Source organism: Taudactylus pleione, unplaced genomic scaffold (assembly GCF_031769625.1).
Source record: "Taudactylus pleione unplaced genomic scaffold, aTauple2 ptg000788l, whole genome shotgun sequence".
Taxonomy (NCBI): Eukaryota; Metazoa; Chordata; class Amphibia; order Anura; family Myobatrachidae; genus Taudactylus; species Taudactylus pleione.
The window spans coordinates 2,741,792-2,761,320 of NW_028285190.1; the positions used below are offsets into that span (position 1 = coordinate 2,741,792).

At 47.0% G+C, this 19,529-nt stretch overlaps 2 protein-coding genes across 4 annotated transcripts in view; one reads left to right on the forward strand and one right to left on the reverse strand.

Annotated features, from left to right (window-relative positions):
- LOC148475018 (uncharacterized) overlaps window positions 1–13,243 on the reverse strand; it is a 119,379-nt gene extending 106,136 nt beyond the window's left edge. For both annotated transcript variants that reach the window (XM_088457802.1, XM_088457801.1), the window contains exons 1-5: window positions 13,094–13,243; window positions 9,365–9,647; window positions 3,284–3,402; window positions 2,924–3,052; window positions 982–1,046 (exon numbers count right to left, since the gene is read on the reverse strand). In XM_088457802.1, coding sequence (XP_088313928.1) covers window positions 982–1,046; window positions 2,924–3,052; window positions 3,284–3,402; window positions 9,365–9,572 — 521 coding nt within the window. In that variant the 5' untranslated portion in view covers window positions 9,573–9,647; window positions 13,094–13,243. The remainder of the gene's footprint in view (window positions 1–981; window positions 1,047–2,923; window positions 3,053–3,283; window positions 3,403–9,364; window positions 9,648–13,093) is intronic.
- PDSS1 (decaprenyl diphosphate synthase subunit 1) overlaps window positions 13,169–19,529 on the forward strand; it is a 29,469-nt gene continuing 23,108 nt past the window's right edge. For both annotated transcript variants that reach the window (XM_088457803.1, XM_088457804.1), the window contains exon 1: window positions 13,169–13,375. In XM_088457803.1, coding sequence (XP_088313929.1) covers window positions 13,238–13,375 — 138 coding nt within the window. In that variant the 5' untranslated portion in view covers window positions 13,169–13,237. The remainder of the gene's footprint in view (window positions 13,376–19,529) is intronic.

A 19,529-nucleotide genomic window follows, 5' to 3' on the forward strand; every position in this document is an offset into this window, starting at 1 on the left:
GTGTATGTGATTGCAAAAGTATATACACGCATATGAGGTCATCGTGGCATGCAAATCCCACACTCATTTGTATAATAAAGGGAGTATTTTGACAAAAGTGTGTGACATCACAAAACAGCATCTGTTACATGGGGGTTGGATATGAAATACCTGACAGTGGCATCCCGATGGATGAAGATCCCGACAGGGGTGGTAAGTATGCTATCCCTACCCCTCTCCCCCCCCAACCCTAACCCTCCCTTAGTGGTGCCTAACTCTAACCTCCCCCCGGTGGTGACTAACCCTAAACCTAACCCTCCCAGTGCCTAACCCTAACCCTCCCTCCCCGTAGCCTAACCCTAACCCTCTCTGGGGTTGCCTAACCCTAAACTCCCCACGAGGGTTCCTAAGCCTAACCCTCCCCCCCCCTGCGGCTAAGACCTAACAAGCGCTGCTTACCTTCGTTCGGGATGCCGGCTGTCGGGATTTCGGCATCGGGATAAAGATAAGCACCGGGGTTCCGATGGCAGGTAATATAACTACATCCTGTTACGTGGCCATGCCCCCAATCCTTGCACTCACAATGTCTCCATCACCTCCAAGCACATGCTATACAGTAGTTCTTAATCAATGAACAAAAGGGCTTTGGGGATCCAGCTAACAAGTGAACACACTAATTAATGCATAGTTACCTCACCCCTTAAATCTCATTAAATATCTCCAATAAGTACACCTAGCTTGCAAGAAATACCCAATGCACCCAGTCTGCCCACCATCCAGATCAATGCCCCTCCTGTAATATCGTCTCTATTTGCACAAACACAGCCCCATGATATTACACAATATAATTAGTGCTGCAGCCTGAAAATATGAGCTTTTGTAAATAAACTGTAATGTGTTTTAAAAAAAAATAAAAGTATTTTATAAAGATTATAATGGCCTTGTTTCTGCTACTCATTTTGACATAAAACTAATTAATCTTCAGATATGTTTGCAAATTACCTGTTAATATAAGTGGAAATTAAATGTGCTCTGCCGTCCCCGAGCTGGTCGGCCCAAACACCAAACTAATGATAGACAGAATGAAGATCAACAAATTAATGTGGACGGACAACCATTGCCATCTCTAATTTCATTAACAGGAAAGTATATGAGAAACATTACATATTTATACATGCTATTTTGTAAAACTGTGGCCCTGATTCAGAGGCGCTCGCAAAAAGCGAGCGCTGACTCTGAATCAGGGCGGGCGCTTGTTTCTTTAGTTGCGGCCTCCTGGCCGCTCGCATAGCTGTGGGTTACCACCCACAGCAATTGCGAGCGGCCAGGATGATGGTCGCGATGGTCAACACCATCGCGACCATCGGGCTTGCGACGAGACCCTTGTGGTAGGGTTTCGTGGCCGCAAGCCCCAGAGAGCTTCTGGCTCTAATAGAGCCGGAAGCTCTCCCACTGACATCACTGGTGATGTCAGTGGGGTCGCCCACAAACGTCATGCGTTCGCATGGGAAGCCACCCCCCGCCACGCCTACAAAATGGAGCGAGCTGTCGATCAACATCGACAGCCGCCCCTTTTGTAGTGAGCCACAGAGCGAGTGCTTTTTAAGCTCGCGTGTGCGCACTGGGCCACCATCGACCCACTTGCGAGCGGGTCTGAATCAGGCCCTATGTTTGCTGATCAAAATAATTGTATTATGTTATGTGAGATAAGTTGGGGTACAGATAACCCCAATGACAGCACTACTTTCAGTGAGGTTTGCTTGCATCCTGCTCTATTTGGAATTTGCAGTGAGCAAGTTGTCTGAGCATACTCGTCAGGATGAGCCCTAATGCTTACTGAGTTTGCTGCTTCCTTAATTAGCATCAACATATATTATTATACTGTGAAATGAAGACATTTAAAATTTCACAAATTTTAACGATCAATAAAAATGTAAATCGATTTCAATTCAGTGCAAATTTAGGTAGGTAGGGGGCTAAATTTACTAAAGGTCGATTCTTAACGGTTTTAAAAATCAAATCTGAATCAATCAACATCACTGTTGTGTTTCTGGGTCTAAATCACACATTTACTAACAGTCAATTTTTGGTTTGGTTTTTAAAGTGTTAGTGTATGTGTGATTTAGCCCCAGAAACACAACATCGATGATCGATTTAGATCGTTTTGAAATCGATTAAAACCGACCTTTAGTGAATATACCCCTAGGAATGTCTACGGTAACTGACCAACTGTACTAATTGGAAGTTTGACTCCATAGGGTGCAGATGTCTTAATAAAGCACAAAAAGACTCACACGTTTAACCAACTAGACTAGGTCCAATGATATGGTGCTTAAGCCGAATCTGTCCATGTGCGACACCTTATCAATAACAGAGGTCTGGGGTGGAAACTCTGGGCCTGGTTCAGCAAGGAACGCAGTTGCTTAAACACACGCAATCGGTCGATTGTTGTGCACTGCGCATGCTTATGCATCGCAGTGCTCGTGCGTGAACTAGCCACTGTGCTCGCTGGAGGGGGGCTTGCTGGAGGGGCCCGGCGGGGGCCCGGGTCCAGCAATGCTCCCCCTCCCTCTTACGTCACAGCAGCCCAGCACACACTGCTGTGTGCTGGGCTGCACTGGGAGACTGCTCGTGGCTGCTAAAGCAGCAGCCGGAGCAGTCTCCTATGCCTACGGGGGGAGCGATCACTCTGATCGCGCCCCCCATTGGCTGTGCGCTGGGCTGAGGGGCACAAAGCTCCCCCCTCCTCTTCAGCGCACAGCAAAAATGATTTTTTACTGTTTTTTTTTCTAAGGGGGCGTGGCCACACCTCCCACGGTTAGGCCACGCCCCTGTCATCTGGGCCCGGCGCGGCTGTCGGCGGCCCTGCCTATCTGTACCTTACTCCTTCCTTAAATATTCCAATAACCGCATGTAGTGACTTATACATAAAATCTATATTTACCTGGTGGCCTCCATATCTGTGCGCTAGAGGAACAAATCCAGAAATGAATTTACCACCGCTAACAAAGCAGAGAAAATCATTTGTGTCTGCAACAGAGGTGTCGAGATCCAGCAGATTCTCCAATACATCCTGTAAAGTATAACAATGTAACATTATATCAGTGCACTAATTGCACAATTCATTTATACTGGAATTTCCTGGTGCATGGGTAACTCCATCAATGTCTTTCACAATCGCTAAACCTATGGGAAAACACTGAGAACCCTAACCTTTATAACAGTGTATCTCCACAATCACAAGCCACCAGCACGGCTCACCCATAGTCTTGTCGAGTACACTTTCTATATTAACGTGGCTTACCGGGGAGACAGCAACGAGTCGCACGTCAGATGTAAGTGGAGTTGGGTAGACCTGAGAGAAGATGCAGTCTTTCACTCTTCTTACATAGTTTTCTCTGATCGGGTCAATGGGCAGGTCATCTGTAAGATACCAGAGCACTTTTTTTTTTAATGCGTTGCAAAAGTGTAGCAAGAAAAATGTTTGAATTTCTGCTTTTTCCAGCATTATTATTGTATAGTTTATTAGCACACAATAAGTATCAGTGATGTGCCGTGAGGCTAATGGCTGGGGAGGAAATCATGTACTTTATATCAAAACTCTGGAGCATGACAGGGAGTATGATAGGGGAGGGAGTATGACAAGGGAGGCTCTGCCTCTCCTGCATACCGTGACTGCACGTTCCTGATAAGTATGAATAGCCGAAAGAAATATCCAGCATTTGCAGTAGACACAACAAAGGACTTAGGGCCTGATTCAGAGCCGGACGCAATTAGCGCTCGCTCGTCCAGAAAATAGGGGTGGCTATTCAAATGAACCGTTCGCTCTTTGTGGTCTGTTCACGCCTCTAGGTCTGAACGAGCGAACAAAACTTGCGGTCGTTTTTTGGAAAAATACACCCCGTGGCCGCTCGCATCCTACGTCATGTCCGCTATTTATTAGATTAATCAAGTACATCGACCAGCGTATGAACTGCTCGCTATTCTTGTGGTTGGTTTTTGCTACCACAATCTTGCGAGCAGTTCTGGCTATAAAATAACCCAGTGACGTGGTCAATGACGCTGCTGTTTTAATTATGCACACCCATAAAACGCCCGTTTTGACCTTTAAGCACACCTGCGTTCGGATCTCCACTCCCCGTTTTCAAGCACCTTCCCCTGTTACCACCCACATACGCCTCATTCTGTCACTCAAAATAGCAGGCATTCGCTATTTTGCGAGCACATGAATTTCGGCTGCACTGACTGGTTCACGCATGCGTATAACGATCCGTACGCATGCGCAGTTGGGCAAACATCGCTCGGCGCGAACGAGCGGCCGCTTACGAGCGGCTCTGAATCAGGCCCTTATTGTATTCATCCTAGAACAGAAAATGAACCCTAAAGACCCTCTTAGACCTATATGTTACGTTTGGAGCTTTCCCATGTCACATGGGAAGTGCTTTTATATATTATACCTGTGTTAGAGTTTTGCACCTTTCTGCACACTAATGTCCGTATTCAATTAGTTTTGCATGCGCGATACTTTTTCGCCTGCCGGACTTTTCGCCTACATTGCGTATTTTAGCCCTATTCAATTCCAAAAGACGTGAAAACGGAGATACGCGATGTCAGAACAGGCGAAAAGGGGTGTCAGAATCGGGAAAATCAGCCAGAACCCCCTAAAAAGATGCAGAAACATTGGGGACCAAAATAGTAGTGCCCGATTAGCCCTAATGAAACAGTTTGGGGTACTTACTGTAAGTTCGCACAATTGCCACTAATTAGCGTCTTTGCACATGTGGTGAAGAATGGCATAAAGCATTATTTTTTGGTGAAAATAAGTATTCCTGTCAAATTTGGGGTACTTGAAAATGGGTGCAAGTATATTAAAAAGTTGCTAAAGTGAAGTTATCAGCAAACACCTGCAATCAAAAATACACCTCACCCATACTTGCAGACCGCCCAAAAGTCTATTTTGCTACTTTTTAGGTGTGTACCCCTTTTTTAAAGTGCTTTTTTGGGGTGTTCCTCAATTTTTTTAGCGTTTTTTTTACGTAGTTATCCTATTGGGGGCTGTCCTGATACCATACGATACCATACACAGCCTGAGGCCTCATAGCGTGCCCAGAAGTTAGCAATTCCTGAGTGAGGTCTGACCTGCCTTATATGTGCGAATGGGTCCGAAGTTATTCGATGTTACCTATTATTTTTCTATTTTAAGTATACGGATGTGAGTAAGGCGAAGTGGGCATCCTTATGTTAGGTTGCATTTACATATCCCCGCTGATATTAGCAACTGCGTTGCGTGGTATAAGCAGAATAGCGATCCTTGCTAAATCAGGCCAAAAGTACACAGACACACGATCATGCTGCTGCTCAGAATGGCCGTGGAAACTGAGTCGCCGGAGCCATTTTCATTGTGTACCAGATCGCAGACGCAGGCTGTGACACACCCCCAAAAACGGTTGCGACACGCCTTTCTTTGCCACTACTCCCCGTTACTTCCCACAAATGCTCCCTGCCAATCACACTGTGAGTAAAATGTTGATGCGAGCGACCATGGTAATGTACCATAACACATGCACAGTGCAACGCAAGACGGATGCGAAATTTACCAATAATGGCTCAACTGCAAAAATATCGGCATAGCGTACAGCTCTGTATCAGGCCCAGAGTGTAGCATAAAATAAAATGTTTGTTCGGGCTAATCTCCAGAACCACTGGACAGATTTTGATGCAGTTTTCACTATGCTATAGAGTAGGGATTGGCAATTAGTGGGCCCCCAGCTGTTGTAGAACTACACATTCCAGCATGCCCTGCCACCATTTTGCTATTTGGCCATGCTAAGACTGTTGCAAGGCATGCTGGGATGTGTAGTTCAACAACAGCTGGAGGGCCACTTATTGCCCACCCCTGTTATAGAGCATTTGCAGAGGAAGGTTTAGGTTTATGACACATTAATGTATGACAAAAGGGAGCTGAACAGTGACGATTTTAGTGAAGCAAGTCAATGAAAAAATGGACGTCCGAGCGCTTTCTTGGCTTACGCTGCCTAAACCGTTATAGCTACAATCAGGTGCATAAATATTGGGACATTGACAGAATTTTCATATTTTGGCCTCTATTCACCACCACAATGGCTTTGAAATTAAACAAACAAGATGTGCGTTAACTGCAGACTTTCAGATTTAATTTGAGGGTAATTACATCCAAATACGGTGAACGGTGTAGGAATTACAACAGTTTCTATATGTGCCTCCCACTTTTTAAGGGGCCAAAAGTAATGGGACAAACTAAACAATCCTAAATCTAACTTTCACTTTTTAATACTTTGTTGCAAATCCTCTGCAGGCAATTACAGCCTGAAGTCTGGAACGCATAGACATCACCAGACGCTGGGTTTCATCCCTGGTGATGCTCTGCCAGGCCTCTACTGCAAATGTCTTCAGTTCCCGCTTGTTCTTGGGGCATTTTCCCTTCAGTTTTGTCTTCATCAAGTGAAATGCATGCTCAATCGGATTCAGGGCCTGATTCAGAGCTGGACGCTCTGACCAGAGCGCTCGCTCTGAATCAGGGCCCTCGTACCTAAAAATGGAGCGGCCTCTTGGACGCTCGCATAGCTGTGGGTTACCACTCATAGCTTATGCGAGCGTCCATGATGATGGTCGCGATGGTCAAGACCATCGAGCTTGCGACAAGACCCTGCGGTAGGGTCTCGCTGCCGCAAGCCCAGAAGTGCTTTTGGCCGGCTCCAGACGGAAGGCGTTCCCATGTCAGTCACCATCGACAGCACGCCCCCTTTGGTGCGAGACCCATAGCGACAGCTTGGCTGTCGCTATGTGGGTCTCGCGCATGCGCACGACGGAGCTCCCTCCATCGTGCGCATGCGCATTAGGGCATCATCAACCCGCTTGCGAGCGTCCTGCGCTCGCGAGCGGGTCTGAATTAGGCCCTCAGGTCAGGGGATTGAGTTGGCCATTGCATACCATTCCACTTTTTAGCCTTAAAAAATTCTTTGGTTGCTTTTGCAGTATGCTTCGGGTCATTGTCCATCTGCACTGTGAAGCGCCGTCCAATGAGTTCTGAAGCATTTGACTGAATATGAGCACATAATATTGCCCGAAACACTTCAGAATTCATTCTGCTGCTTTTGTCAGCAGTCACATCATCAATAAATATAAGGGAACCAGTTCCATTGGCAGCCATACATGCCCACACCATGACATTGCCACCACCATGCTTCACTGATGAGGTGGTATGTTTTGGATCATGAGCAGTTCCTTTCCTTCTCCATACTCTTCTCTTCCCATCACTCTGGTACAAGTTGATCTTTGTCTCATCTGTCCATAGGATGTTGTTCCAGAACTGTAATGGCTTTTTTAGATGTTGTTTGGCAAACTCTAATCTGGTCTTCCTGGTTTTGTGGCTCACCAATGGTTTACATCTTGTGGTGAACCCTCTATATTCACTCTTGTGAAGTCTTCTCTTGATTGTTGACTTTGACACATATACACCTACCTCCTGGAGAGTGTTCTTGATTTGGCCAACTGTTGTGAAGGGGTTTTTCTTCACCAGGGAAATAATTCTTCTGTCATCCATCACAGTTGTTTTCCGTGGTCTTCCGGGTCTTTTGGTGATGCTGAGCTCTCCGGTGCGTTCTTTCTTTTTAAGAATGTTCCAAACAGTTGATTTGGCCAAACCTAATGTTTTTGCTATCTCTCTGATGGGTTTGTTTTGATTTTTCATCCTAATGATGGCTTGCTTCACTGATAGTGACAGCTCTTTGGATCTCATATTGAGAGTCGACAGCAACTGATTCCAAATGCAAATGTCACACCTAGAATCAACTCCAGACCTTTTACCTGCTTAATTGATAATGAAATAACGAGGAAAGAGCCCACACTTGTCCATGAAATAGCTTTTGAATTGATAGTCCCATTACTTTTGGCCCCTTAAAAAGTGGGAGGCACATATAGAAACTGTTGTAATTCCTACACCGTTCACCTGATTTGGATGTAATTACCCTCAAATTAAATCTGAAAGTCTGTAGTTAAAGCACATCTTGTTTGTTTAATTTCAAAGCCATTGTGGTGGTGAATAGAGGCCAAAATATGAAAATTCTGTCAAGGGCCCTCATTCAGAGCCGTACGCTCTGAGCAGAGCGCACGCTCTGAATGAGGGCCGCCCTCCATAATTATGGAGCGTCCTCCTGGACGCTCGTATAGCTGTGGGTCACCACCCACAGCCTATACAAGCGTGCAGTTTGATGGCCGCGATGGTCTTGACCATCGCGACCATCGCCACTGCGAGCCGGAGCCTGCGGTTGAGTTTTTCAACCGCAAGGCCCGGAGTGATTTTGGCTCTATCAGAGCCAAAATCACTCCCACTGACATCACTAGTGATGTCAGTGGGCCGGCTTCTGACGGTAGGCGTTCCCTTGGGAACGCCCCCGTCAGGGAGGCACCCCCCCGGCACGCCCACCAAAGGGGGCGTGCTGTCAATCAACATCGACAGCACGCCCCCTTTGATCAGACACAACGAGCGAAGGAAAGTACCTTCGCTCGTCGCGCCTGGCGCATGCGCGCGACGGAGCTCCCGCCGTCACACGCATGCGCAGTGCACAACATCAACACACTTGCGAGCGGACAGCCGCTTGCGAGTGGGTCTGAATCAGGCCCAATGTCCCAATATTTATGCACCTGACTGTATATCACAACGATGGACTTTATTTGATACCATGTAGAGACTGATACGTATTATCCAGTTTTTCCAGAAAAATTTATGTAATCCCTGTTTACTGATACAAAATTTTAGAGATGTGCGGTTCGGTTTTACTCGCATATGTTTGGATCTCAAAGACGGCATTATATTGGCTATCCGGTTGTCACGTGTTTTGGATAGCCAATAAGAGAAATCTGAACTAATCGGAACTTGCGATAATTTGTCGATAAGAACCGAACCCGCACATCTCTACAAAATTTACGTTTTTTACCGCTCCTATTTAATTTATGTGAAAAACGATTCTTTAAATTCAACGAGTCCAATTCCCGGTAAGAGTCTGCTTTGTCATGACAATAAATAAAGCACAGGGACAGACACTTAACGTGGTTTAAGTTGACCTAAGTGGAGACTGTTTTGCTTATGGACAACTTTACGTGGCCCTATTGCGTGTCACATTAAAACTAAATCGTTTCGTGTTGACGTCAGGAGGAAAAACTACTAATGTTGTCTACAAGGCAATCTTATAAGACCTCGGTTAAAAAAAGACTATCGCCATAAATTCAGAATTGCTCCCGTGCGAAGCCGGCGCAGGTCGCTAGTTATTATTAATAAAAAAGCATTCAGGTCAGGTCAACAAATTCTAAAGAATATATGACATAAATAAAATAAATATTAGTATACTTAGGACATCATCCAGTGAGGCACTCCATAAATCCATAGAAGTCACTTTCGCCCTTCTGTCACAAGATTCACTTGAATTCAGTGTATGAATTAATAAAGTATGTTCGTCGTTCTCTGTGTCTATCAGGCTGTTAGGTTTCCAGGCCAGACAATATGTTCCGCACGCTGCCATGAGACAGACCAGAGCAATGAGCCTGCTCTGAACCATGCTGACCTTGTTCCATTTACTCAATATTTGATTTTCACATCAATTTTTCACTGAAAAATCACCAATTTTTCAAATCTAGGATGAGACAAAAAAGTTCCATATGTTAAATCTGTTATAAATACATTTGGTGAAAAGTGACAGAAAATGTAATTTAATGGAGAAATACAATCTATTTTAGTAAGACCATTATTCTACCGACACCCTGGTTGTACCCAATGACCTTGCTATAATATTTTAGAAATATAAACATTTTGAAAAATTGAAGCTTTGGCAATTAGAGCAGCAGATTTTACCTCTGTGAACTACAGGGTGCGGACTCTCTTCCATCATACGTTGGACACAAATTTCATTATTTGTTCTTCCTCTATGGGGTAGATTTACTAAAACTTCTAAAAAGAAAAAAAGCGGTGTTGTCCATAGCGACCAATTAGATTGTAGACAAGATTTATCTATCTGATTGGTTGCTACAGTATCTGCAACGCCTCCACTGCTCCTTTTTTGAAGTTTTAGTAAATCTCTACCTATGTGTTCCAGTGCTTAACACTTGCCCTGCCTGTCAATCACTTTGCAAATAATTCCTCACTACAACCGGTGTCTCAGAACCACTGCGGCAAACGCACAATACATTGGCCAGTTGCATAAACATTGGAATCAGTCTATCTCTGAATTAGGCCTAGAATGTTCATGTTAGACAACAATTGATATTAACAAATATATAGCATACCTGCCGACTTTCTGGCTGCTCCTTCCGGGAGGGAGCAGCCAGATCGGCAGGACAGGGAGGGGCGTGGCCGGTACAAGGGGGAGTTGCCGGGTGGGTGACATCACTTGAAGGCGTGGTGGGGGAGGGGTCACGCGATCGCATCAATTTGGCCCCGCCCCCGCCATGCACTGCCAATAAAATAGGCATTGTGTAGCAGGGGGCGGGGCCAAAATGACGCGAATCGCGTCACCGGCCCCCCCGCTGCGGGGGTTGCAGGGGTCAATGCGGGGGGATAGGAGGGTTGGGCGCCAGCCGGGAGAATTGCCTGCCTTCCCAGGAGGTCGGGAGCGGCACCCGATTTTCGGGAGGCTCCCGACCAAATCGGGAGGGTAGGCAAATATGAATTATATAGGCTAAGTAAAAATTGCAGGAACTTTGTACAACCATCATTATTTAACTAACAACATTGATTTATATAATACCTGAAAATCTTTTTTTTTCTCTTTGCACCCAGTAACTATATGCATAAAGCTGGCACTACTAAAGCAGCTGACATGGGCTGATTTTGTTGACCAGTTTGGCAGTTGTAAATAGAAATGCCAATAATATGAAACACGAGAAGCCAATACTATTATCCTCTGATAAAAATCTAGGCAGATGTGATACCAATCTGACCAAGTGAAAAATCCTTGTTCCCAATGACTGCACTGACCTAAGCACATGGTCATCGGGAGAGAGTAGGCATTACACCTCAAACTAATTGGCTGTGTGACCATTTGGCCCAAGATCAAGTTGTTAGGGTTTTGCAAACAGATTGCAATGAGTGTCGCTAGCTTTAGCCTTTGTACATATAGGACCCCTACACCAACACCCCCCGCCCACACTTAGGTTTGACCCCTATGTGGCAACTGGACCGTATTCAGTAATCTAGATTGCCTAAAGGGTAATCCAACTATAACTATGGGTATCACTCTGTCGGCAATCCCTGTATTTATATGTTTTGGTGGAGGATGTTACTGGAGGAAATAAAATTAGTAGAAAATGCCTTAAGCTGCATACACACACAATGATTATCGTTTAACGATAATCGTTTGAAAAAACCGTTCACTTTCTGAGTCAAACGATGAATGATTATCGTTCATGCGTGTTCACGTTTGTAGTTCAGTCAGACTTGTCAACTCAACGATTTTCATAAAGGGAATATGCAAAAATCGTTTGTAGTTCAAAAAAATCGTTCATTACACTTTAAAAAATCTGACAGATAATCTGACACAGAATCGTTCATAAAATCGTTGGTAACAAAATCGTTGTGTGTATGCAGCTTTATGGTGGGTACACACTGGGCGATTAAAGTGGACGACTGAACGATAATCATTATCGTCCAGTCGTCCACTTTATCGTCCATTTTTATCACATTACGATGAACGATAACGACGACGCGCGTTCCCGCGGGTCGTTCGTCATCGTTCATCGGGTTAACATGCAGGCCAACCTGACGATGTCGTCAGGTTGCTGCATGTTGGGGAATGGGGGAAGAGAGGCCGGCGCTGAACGATATCGTTAATGATATTGTTCAGCGGGTGTGCTCAATGTCATGAACGACATTGAGCACAGCCTGCCGGGGACACACTAGACGATATCGCTCAGGGAGCATATCGTCTAGTGTGTACGCACCATAAAACATATTTTACACTAACACCTGGTTTACTTTTTATGCCTAAATGTTGGGAGCTGCAGGGACAATGTAATAAAAGAGTTGGGCTGGGCTGTCAAGGCTTGATGGCACCATCGACTGGCTGTGGCAATGTAAGGATCGCCATTGCAAGATGTCCATCATATAGTGGTGGCATTACTGCCATTACAACTTGCATGCGCAGATGGCACCAGGATTTTGATCCTTATGCAATGGAGCTGTGCCGCACACACACTGCTTCTGGGTGACAATGCAACCCTTCAGGACACCATGCACATAATCAAATGTCAGGGGCAAAGCTATTTATTACATTGCCACATGTCCGTCGACATATTGCAGGACAATAATCACCCTTTCTTCTCCCAATAATCCAGTAGGTATCTAAGACAAATACCACCCTAACACATGGGATGCTGTAGCTGGTTCACAAAGTGATTGCTCCAGACAAAAAGACACTAGAAGCACTCAGCAGGTGCCATTTATAAACAAAATATAAAGAAAACCTGATGTAGAATTAGAATCACGTGCTCTGAGATGTGAAGTTGACACGTCACAGAGGTCCTTTAGCCACATAGGATCTAGCATCAACCGTGAAGGTGGTGGTCATGTTACATGTGATCCCCATATGTCAGTGTTGGTATATTGCTTACTTCCAGAGACACTTTGCTGTGTGGAGGCTGTAAAAGGAAGCGCCTCATGCCAGCACTACAATCCCCAGCATGCCATGTTTATTACATTTGATTCTGATGGGGGTAATTTTTGTGTTCTGTAATACTCCCCAGTAATATACATGAGCATAATTTGCATACAGAGAATAATTAGGAAAGAGACATGTTATTATACAGTTAGACAGTACTGAAAAATAGGGACAAAAACATTGCAGGAACAAATCTGTAGAACCTGGAAGTGCCTATGTCAGTGTGGGACAGTTGGTTACCTCAGTATTATTACACTGAACTAGGAGGAGTATAGGCCTATAGGGGACCTGAGAGTATACATGAGGTATTTGCGTCACACATGGAGGATGTATGTAATATGGCCCCGCACGTCCTAGCACAGTGACAGCCGCAGCAATATACCGCACCATTCTGTATTATAGACTATAGACGTGTATGTTTCTCTTACCCTTATCAAAGATGGCGGCTCTACACCTCCCTTCACCTCTGCAGCTTTACCCCAGCACATCCGGTTCTGGGTCAGGGGGAGCGGCCTGGCCGGGGTCGACTCGGTGCATCTGGAGGTGGTATCTGGGAGCTGGAGGCTGGGGCGATGATGGCCTGGGGCAGGGGATGGAGGTTGCGGTGCTGTGGGCATCATGCCGCCTCCCTGACCGGGACTCGGGCTCTGCACACCGGCCTAGGAGTCTGGGCTAGAGCGCTCGTTGGAGGGAGAGCAGCGGCAGGGAAGGTGAGGACGAGGAGGGAAGGTCACAGTGTCACCGGCACATGTCATGTGCTCTGCTTACCGGTGTGACTGCTGCTGTGTCTGCCCTGCACTGTCTATCCTGCTGGTGTGCTCTGCATGCACAGCTCATCATTGTGCACTGGTTACCGGTGTGAGGGCTGCTGTCTGTGCCCTTGCACTGCCTATCAGTGTCACTCCTGCCGTGTGTGCCTTGCACTGCCTATCAGTGTCACTCCTGCTGGTGTGCTCTGCATGCACTGCCTATCAGTGTCACTCCTGCTGGTGTGCTCTGCATGCACTGCCTATCAGTGTCACTCCTGCTGGTGTGCTCTGCATGCACTGCCTATCAGTGTCACTCCTGCTGGTGTGCTCTGCATGCACTGCCTATCAGTGTCACTTCTGCTGGTGTGCTCTGCATGCACTGCCTATCAGTGTCACTCCTGCTGGTGTGCTCTGCCTATCAGTGTCACTCCTGCTGGTGTGCTCTGCCTATCAGTGTCACTCCTGCTGGTGTGCTCTGCCTATCAGTGTCACTCCTGCTGGTGTGCTCTGCATGCACTGCCTATCAGTGTCACTCCTGCTGGTGTGCTCTGCATGCACTGCCTATCAGTATGAGTGCATTCAAGGTGTCACTGTTGCTGTGTGTGCCTTGCACTGGTTATTGCTGTGACTATGAATGAATTAGGACATGTCTGATATAAGGATTCCATGATTACATAATACCGGTATCTGACATACCTCTCTGTCTTTATCTGTGTATGGCTGACACATGGTTATACATACACTTCTTACCTGGATGTACCATTGGTGGGAATGACTGCTATACAGGCTGCCACAATCCTTCCTCATCACTCTTTTTTTTTCCATCACCCGCTCGTAGATGCCAGTCTAAACTATTGCTGTACACTTTCACTTATTACCTGCATTTCCCTCCCTGCTTATAGCTGCCAGTTTAGCCTATAACCAAATGCAATAATTACGTGATATATAACAGCCAGACCATTCTGCTAACTTGCACATTCATTCAATCATTACATTGAAACCTTTCCTTGGGCATAACTGCCAGTCCAAACTACTGCTGTGCATGCTCACAAGCTGTATTCATCTCACTGGGTAAAGCTGGCAGCCTAAGATACTCTTAATACTCAATACAGGTACATGATGCATAGAAACAGGATTGCCAATAGTGGGATGACATTACTTATCTGTGGTCATGGTCAGTGTTTGCATGGATGTTGCTGTGCTATTGCATTGTGTATGCATTTTGCAGGAAATAAACTGGCGGCATAGTTTTACCTGTTCATGATACATGGGTCTGTTTAGTATTGCCATATTAGCACCCCAAACAGTTTCTTTGCTGGTTAAAAAATTGCATTTGTTGTATGAAAAATGCATCTTTTAAAATGTATTTTCGATTCCATTTGGACCGTAGTGTTTTTTTATGACGGCTTCTTGCCACTTTACTGCCATTCTTGTTCTTTAATCTGCGTTATACGAGAGATTTTCCAGTGCGACTCTAATATCTGAACTTGCACAAGATTGGTAATAACTTCCTACTATATTTTATTTATGTAAGAGGTGTGGCTGTGTATAGTGCCAGACATGGCATGCCAAACAGGAGATAGGGGTGAAAGCAAGTTTCAGCAGTGCCAAGCTAATATCTTCTTCATTATATAAGTACATAGATTTCTTTTAATATTCTATTTATTTTTATAGTGCTTATTTCAGTGACCTATATTGCCGAACACTAAGTGTCACCAGGATAGTATACAGGGCCTGTAGTGCTTGCTGTCCTTGACTAAGGGCATAGTATAAATTCATAGGTTACCTAATGACCTAAATAATCTATAGTGGTATTAGGGAGCCTTGTACTTTGTCACAGATTTGCTGATACTCTCTATAGCACGTTATTGACCAGTAATTTTGTCTATACTTGTTTGATATTGAAGCCACACTATGTAGAATTGTAGTAATGCCAGTGTCCGACTCTACAGCTTCAGTTTTCTTGCTTAAAAATATTTCCTAAATTCAAAAGTGTATTTATAGCTATGGTGTTAATATTTTCAGGCCGTTGTACCCTTAAGGCAGGGCTCGACAAATTTTTGTAAAATCTAGGAGCCATCTCATAAGTTTAGGAGCCAGACCATCGTCCATTACCAAAATATATGAAAGCTTGTATAGACCACCACACATGCCCTTTCAGTGCCCCTCAACCTAGCAGTAAGCTCCCTGTAATAGTGCCCCCAGTAGTAATCCCTCTGTAATAGTGCCCCCAGTAGTAAGCCCCTTGAAATAGTGCCCCCAGTAGTAAGCCCCCTGTAGTAAGCCCCTGTATTAGTGCCCCGTGTAGTAAGCCCCCTCTAAGTGTGCCCTGCACACACACAAAAAAAACCAAAACAGAATACTTACCTTAGGCCTGGATCCTGCGTCCACTGCCATCTGCCGCCCTTCGGAACTATGGGAGAGATGTCGTGGACGTCTCTCCCATAATGCCCGTGGGGGGAGCCGTACGTTAGAACTCAGGAGTGAGCTCCAGCTGCCGTTGCGGGGAGTCTGGCGTCAGCCGGTAACATTTCAGTGGGCGCCCGGCAGGAGCTTCCCTGCGTCGGTGGGGGGGGGGGCTTGGAAATCCGTCGCCAGGACTAAAATCTTAGTCGCCATGGTGACCTGGCACCCAGGATTTGTCGAGCCCTGCCTTAAGGTGCCTACACACTAGACGATGTGCTTAAGATGCGATATCGTGAGTAATTTCCCTTGAACTCTCCCCGGCAGCTCCCAGACACTCAAGGACACGATATGGTTCTAAAAAGTGTCCAATCTGACCAACGATCTATCGTGCGTCCTTAACGATTTCCACTGTGTCGTGTATGAGATTGGCAGATCTTACCTGCTGTAGGTAAGATACGACGGACGACCCGCGTGTACACGCATCGTTCTAGTCAGTGGACACTCACAATTTGCACATTTTGCAAGATTTGTCGTTCTGATGCGTCAAAATCGGGCAAATCATGCAAAATATCGTCGAGTGTGTAGGCACCTTTACTCTGTTTCTCTGTATTAAACTTACTACACTACTAGTCATTTTTCTTTACTAATAAAGGAGCCAGCAATTGCTTCATGATGTCCAGGAAGCTAGCCGTGGTTACATTGCTCTTGAAATGCCTTTTTCCTGCAACGGGTGCTTTACAACATACGCCGATGATCTATTTGGATACATTGTCCATGACTAAAGGACCCCGTACATCAGCAATCAATTGGGGCAATTCTGCATTTTGCAGATTTCGTACGAAAAAAATTTAATGGGGTTGACAGATGGCAGATTCTGACCGAAGAGTGATTGGAGTTGGTGAATCTGGTTGTCCAGCATGTTGGGTTTCACAGACCAATTGGGGATGGAGATTGCTAGTGTATGGCAACAATCAGCCAATTTGCGGACCGTTACTAGTAAAAATGTCGGGCCTTTCAAGATTGGCAGATCTGCAAGTCACTGATAAATATCTGTAATATATGTGCACACATTGGTGAAAAAAATAGTTTTTTTTTTGTGATTGCTGATGTATGTGCCCCTTATGGTTATGAGAAAGTTAAGCAGAATCTAGATTTTGGTGAATGTTTGCTATTTGTTCCTTTCTACTTCAGGGTCCATAGGGTATCCACAGGATACCTTGGGGTATAGGTGTGACGTCAGTCGCAGGGCACCAAAGAGTTAAGCTTTCAGCCTCCCAGGATGCACTAGGTCCCCCTCCTATACCCCGCCCCCGGGCCAAGGCACCTCAGTTTAGTTTGGTGCCCGGCCGGAGTCGGGTGCACCTGTTGGAGTGGGGGCTAGAAGAGCCCCTGAAGCTTTTTCTTCATGCAGCTGTGGCTGCACATCTGGATGAACAGCATGGACAGTCAGTCCTGACGTCCATGCTGTCTTCCCTACACCCCGCCGGTACCAGAACGCCGGTACTGATCCGGGGATGCTGGTGGGCGTCTGGGGTCACAGCTAGCGGTGACCCCAGATGCTCCGGACCATGGCCGGATTCAAGGGGGACAGAGGTAAGCAGCGGGGTCCCGCGGTGGGTCCCCGCTGATCACATGGTCCTAAGTCCCCAGGCAGGGGGCTCCCTGGGGACTGGCTGCAGCGTGGAGCCAGGCGACCAACCTGCGCTTCCACTACCCCCTGGGACAGCGGACCGCAGCAGAGCGGTAGCGCTGCGGCGTCCCAGGGGTTAAATGCATGCCAGGGGAGCGCGCCTTCCCTGTCTCACAGCCGGCGCCTCCCCCGCTGCACACAGCCCTCTCTGCACTGTGCTGACTGGTCCTGTGTCAGCGCTCCTCCCCCAGGCCAGCTTCTCTCTGCTCCTCGGCGGCCATCTTCTCTGCAACGCATGGTGAACGCTGCTGGAAGTCTGGAAGGAAGCATCGTGGTCTGGGTCCCCCCGCATACCTCTCCTCCGCTGTGGCTCAGGTCTGTGTATGCAGCGCTGTGTCCTACCAGGCCCTGTGTCTGTGTAGTTGAGTGATCAGCGCTGTTAGTGCAGGAATTGTTATTTCTCTGCATTGTATGTGACTGTGCTAGCGCTGCCTGTAACTTTTCTTCTCTAAACTGTCAGCTTTATTACTGTCCCTGTTCTTTCTGCTAAAGCCCTTGCGGTGCGGTGCTGCAGGGTGGTCTCTCGCCTATTTAATACTTAATTGGTGAGAGAGGTCACATACGTGGTGCCATCATGTCTGAAAGTGATTTTCCCCTCCGGCTACAGTGTACCACGTGCAAAGTACCGTTAGCGGAGGGGGAGGGTAGCGCGGAGGGCCTTTGCCGGCAGTGTTTGTCCATGGCGCGGCCTATTACGGTTACAGCACCGGTACAGGAGCCGCCCTGGGCTTGTTTCGCTCAGGCGTTAACAGCTTTAGTGGGCCAGTTAGCTCCGCAGCCCGCGTTTATTCCGATGGGTTTGTCCCAGCAGTCTGTGGTGTCGTCACCCATGCAGGGGTTCCCACGACAATTGGTGGTACCCCACAGTCTCCCTATTTCCCCGCTCCCGGGTTCTCAGGAGCCAGCGTGGGTTAACTCCCTGACGAGTTCTGTACAGCACTTGTCGGATGTGTTGCAAGGGGAGTCTGTGATGCGGCCTCATAAAAGGCCGGTGGCGTCTCTGTCCGCTCCTTATGAGGATGACGAAGGGACGTCTGATGATGGGGAGATTCTGGATCCTTACGATCAGGAACCTTTCCATACTAAGGACGCTGATGCTAAGTCCAAAGTATATATTCCTGGACTTATTCGGGCGGTCCGCACAGCCTTGGTGATTGAGGACGAAGTTCCCCCAGCGGCTAAATCTAAGTATGCCTTTTTCAAAGATGTGAAGGGCGATGCCACAGTCTTTCCTCTTTCGGGTCAGTTGGTGGACCATTTAGAGGAGGCGTGGAAACAACCTGGCAAAAGATACCAGCCGCAGAGACGCCTGGCGGTGGCTTATCCGTTCGCGGATAATTATTTTGCTAAGTGTGAATCCCCTCCACAGGTGGATTCTCACGTGACCCGTCTTGTCCGTAGTGCCACATTGCCGATGCCATCCATGTCCTCCCTTAAGGATGCTACGGACCGCAAGGTAGAAATCTGCCTGAAGTCCGCTTATTCCCTTGCAGGGGGGGCAGCACGGCCGGCTATGGCCATTTGCTGGGTTGCCAGAGCGATGGAGCGCTGGGCGGATTCATTAGAGGCTTCTTTTGAATCCGACTGTCCGGCCGAACAGGCGGAGTTGATTGGCAATCTCCGTGATTCGGCCACCTACATCAACGAGGCGGCTCTAGACATTAGTACTCTGGTGTCTAGAATTTCTTCAGCAGCGGTAGCTGCTCGTCGCACCTTGTGGCTGCGATCCTGGAAGGCGGACGCAGATCCAAGAAAGGTCTGGAAGCGTTGCCGTTTACCGGAGAAGTTCTCTTCGGTCCGGATCTGGATAAGATTGTGGCCACGCTGGCGGCAGCCAAATCTGCTTGTCTCCCGTCGGCCGCTGCTCCTTCTGGTTCTGGACCATCGTCCTTTCGGTCATCTAGGGCCCAGGGCAGGCCCAAACCACAGTCGTTTCCTCGACAGGCTGGCCCTAAGAAATCGGTCAAGCCCCGGAAACAGGCATGGAGTACCAGACGTCCGGCCCCCAAGCCAGATGAC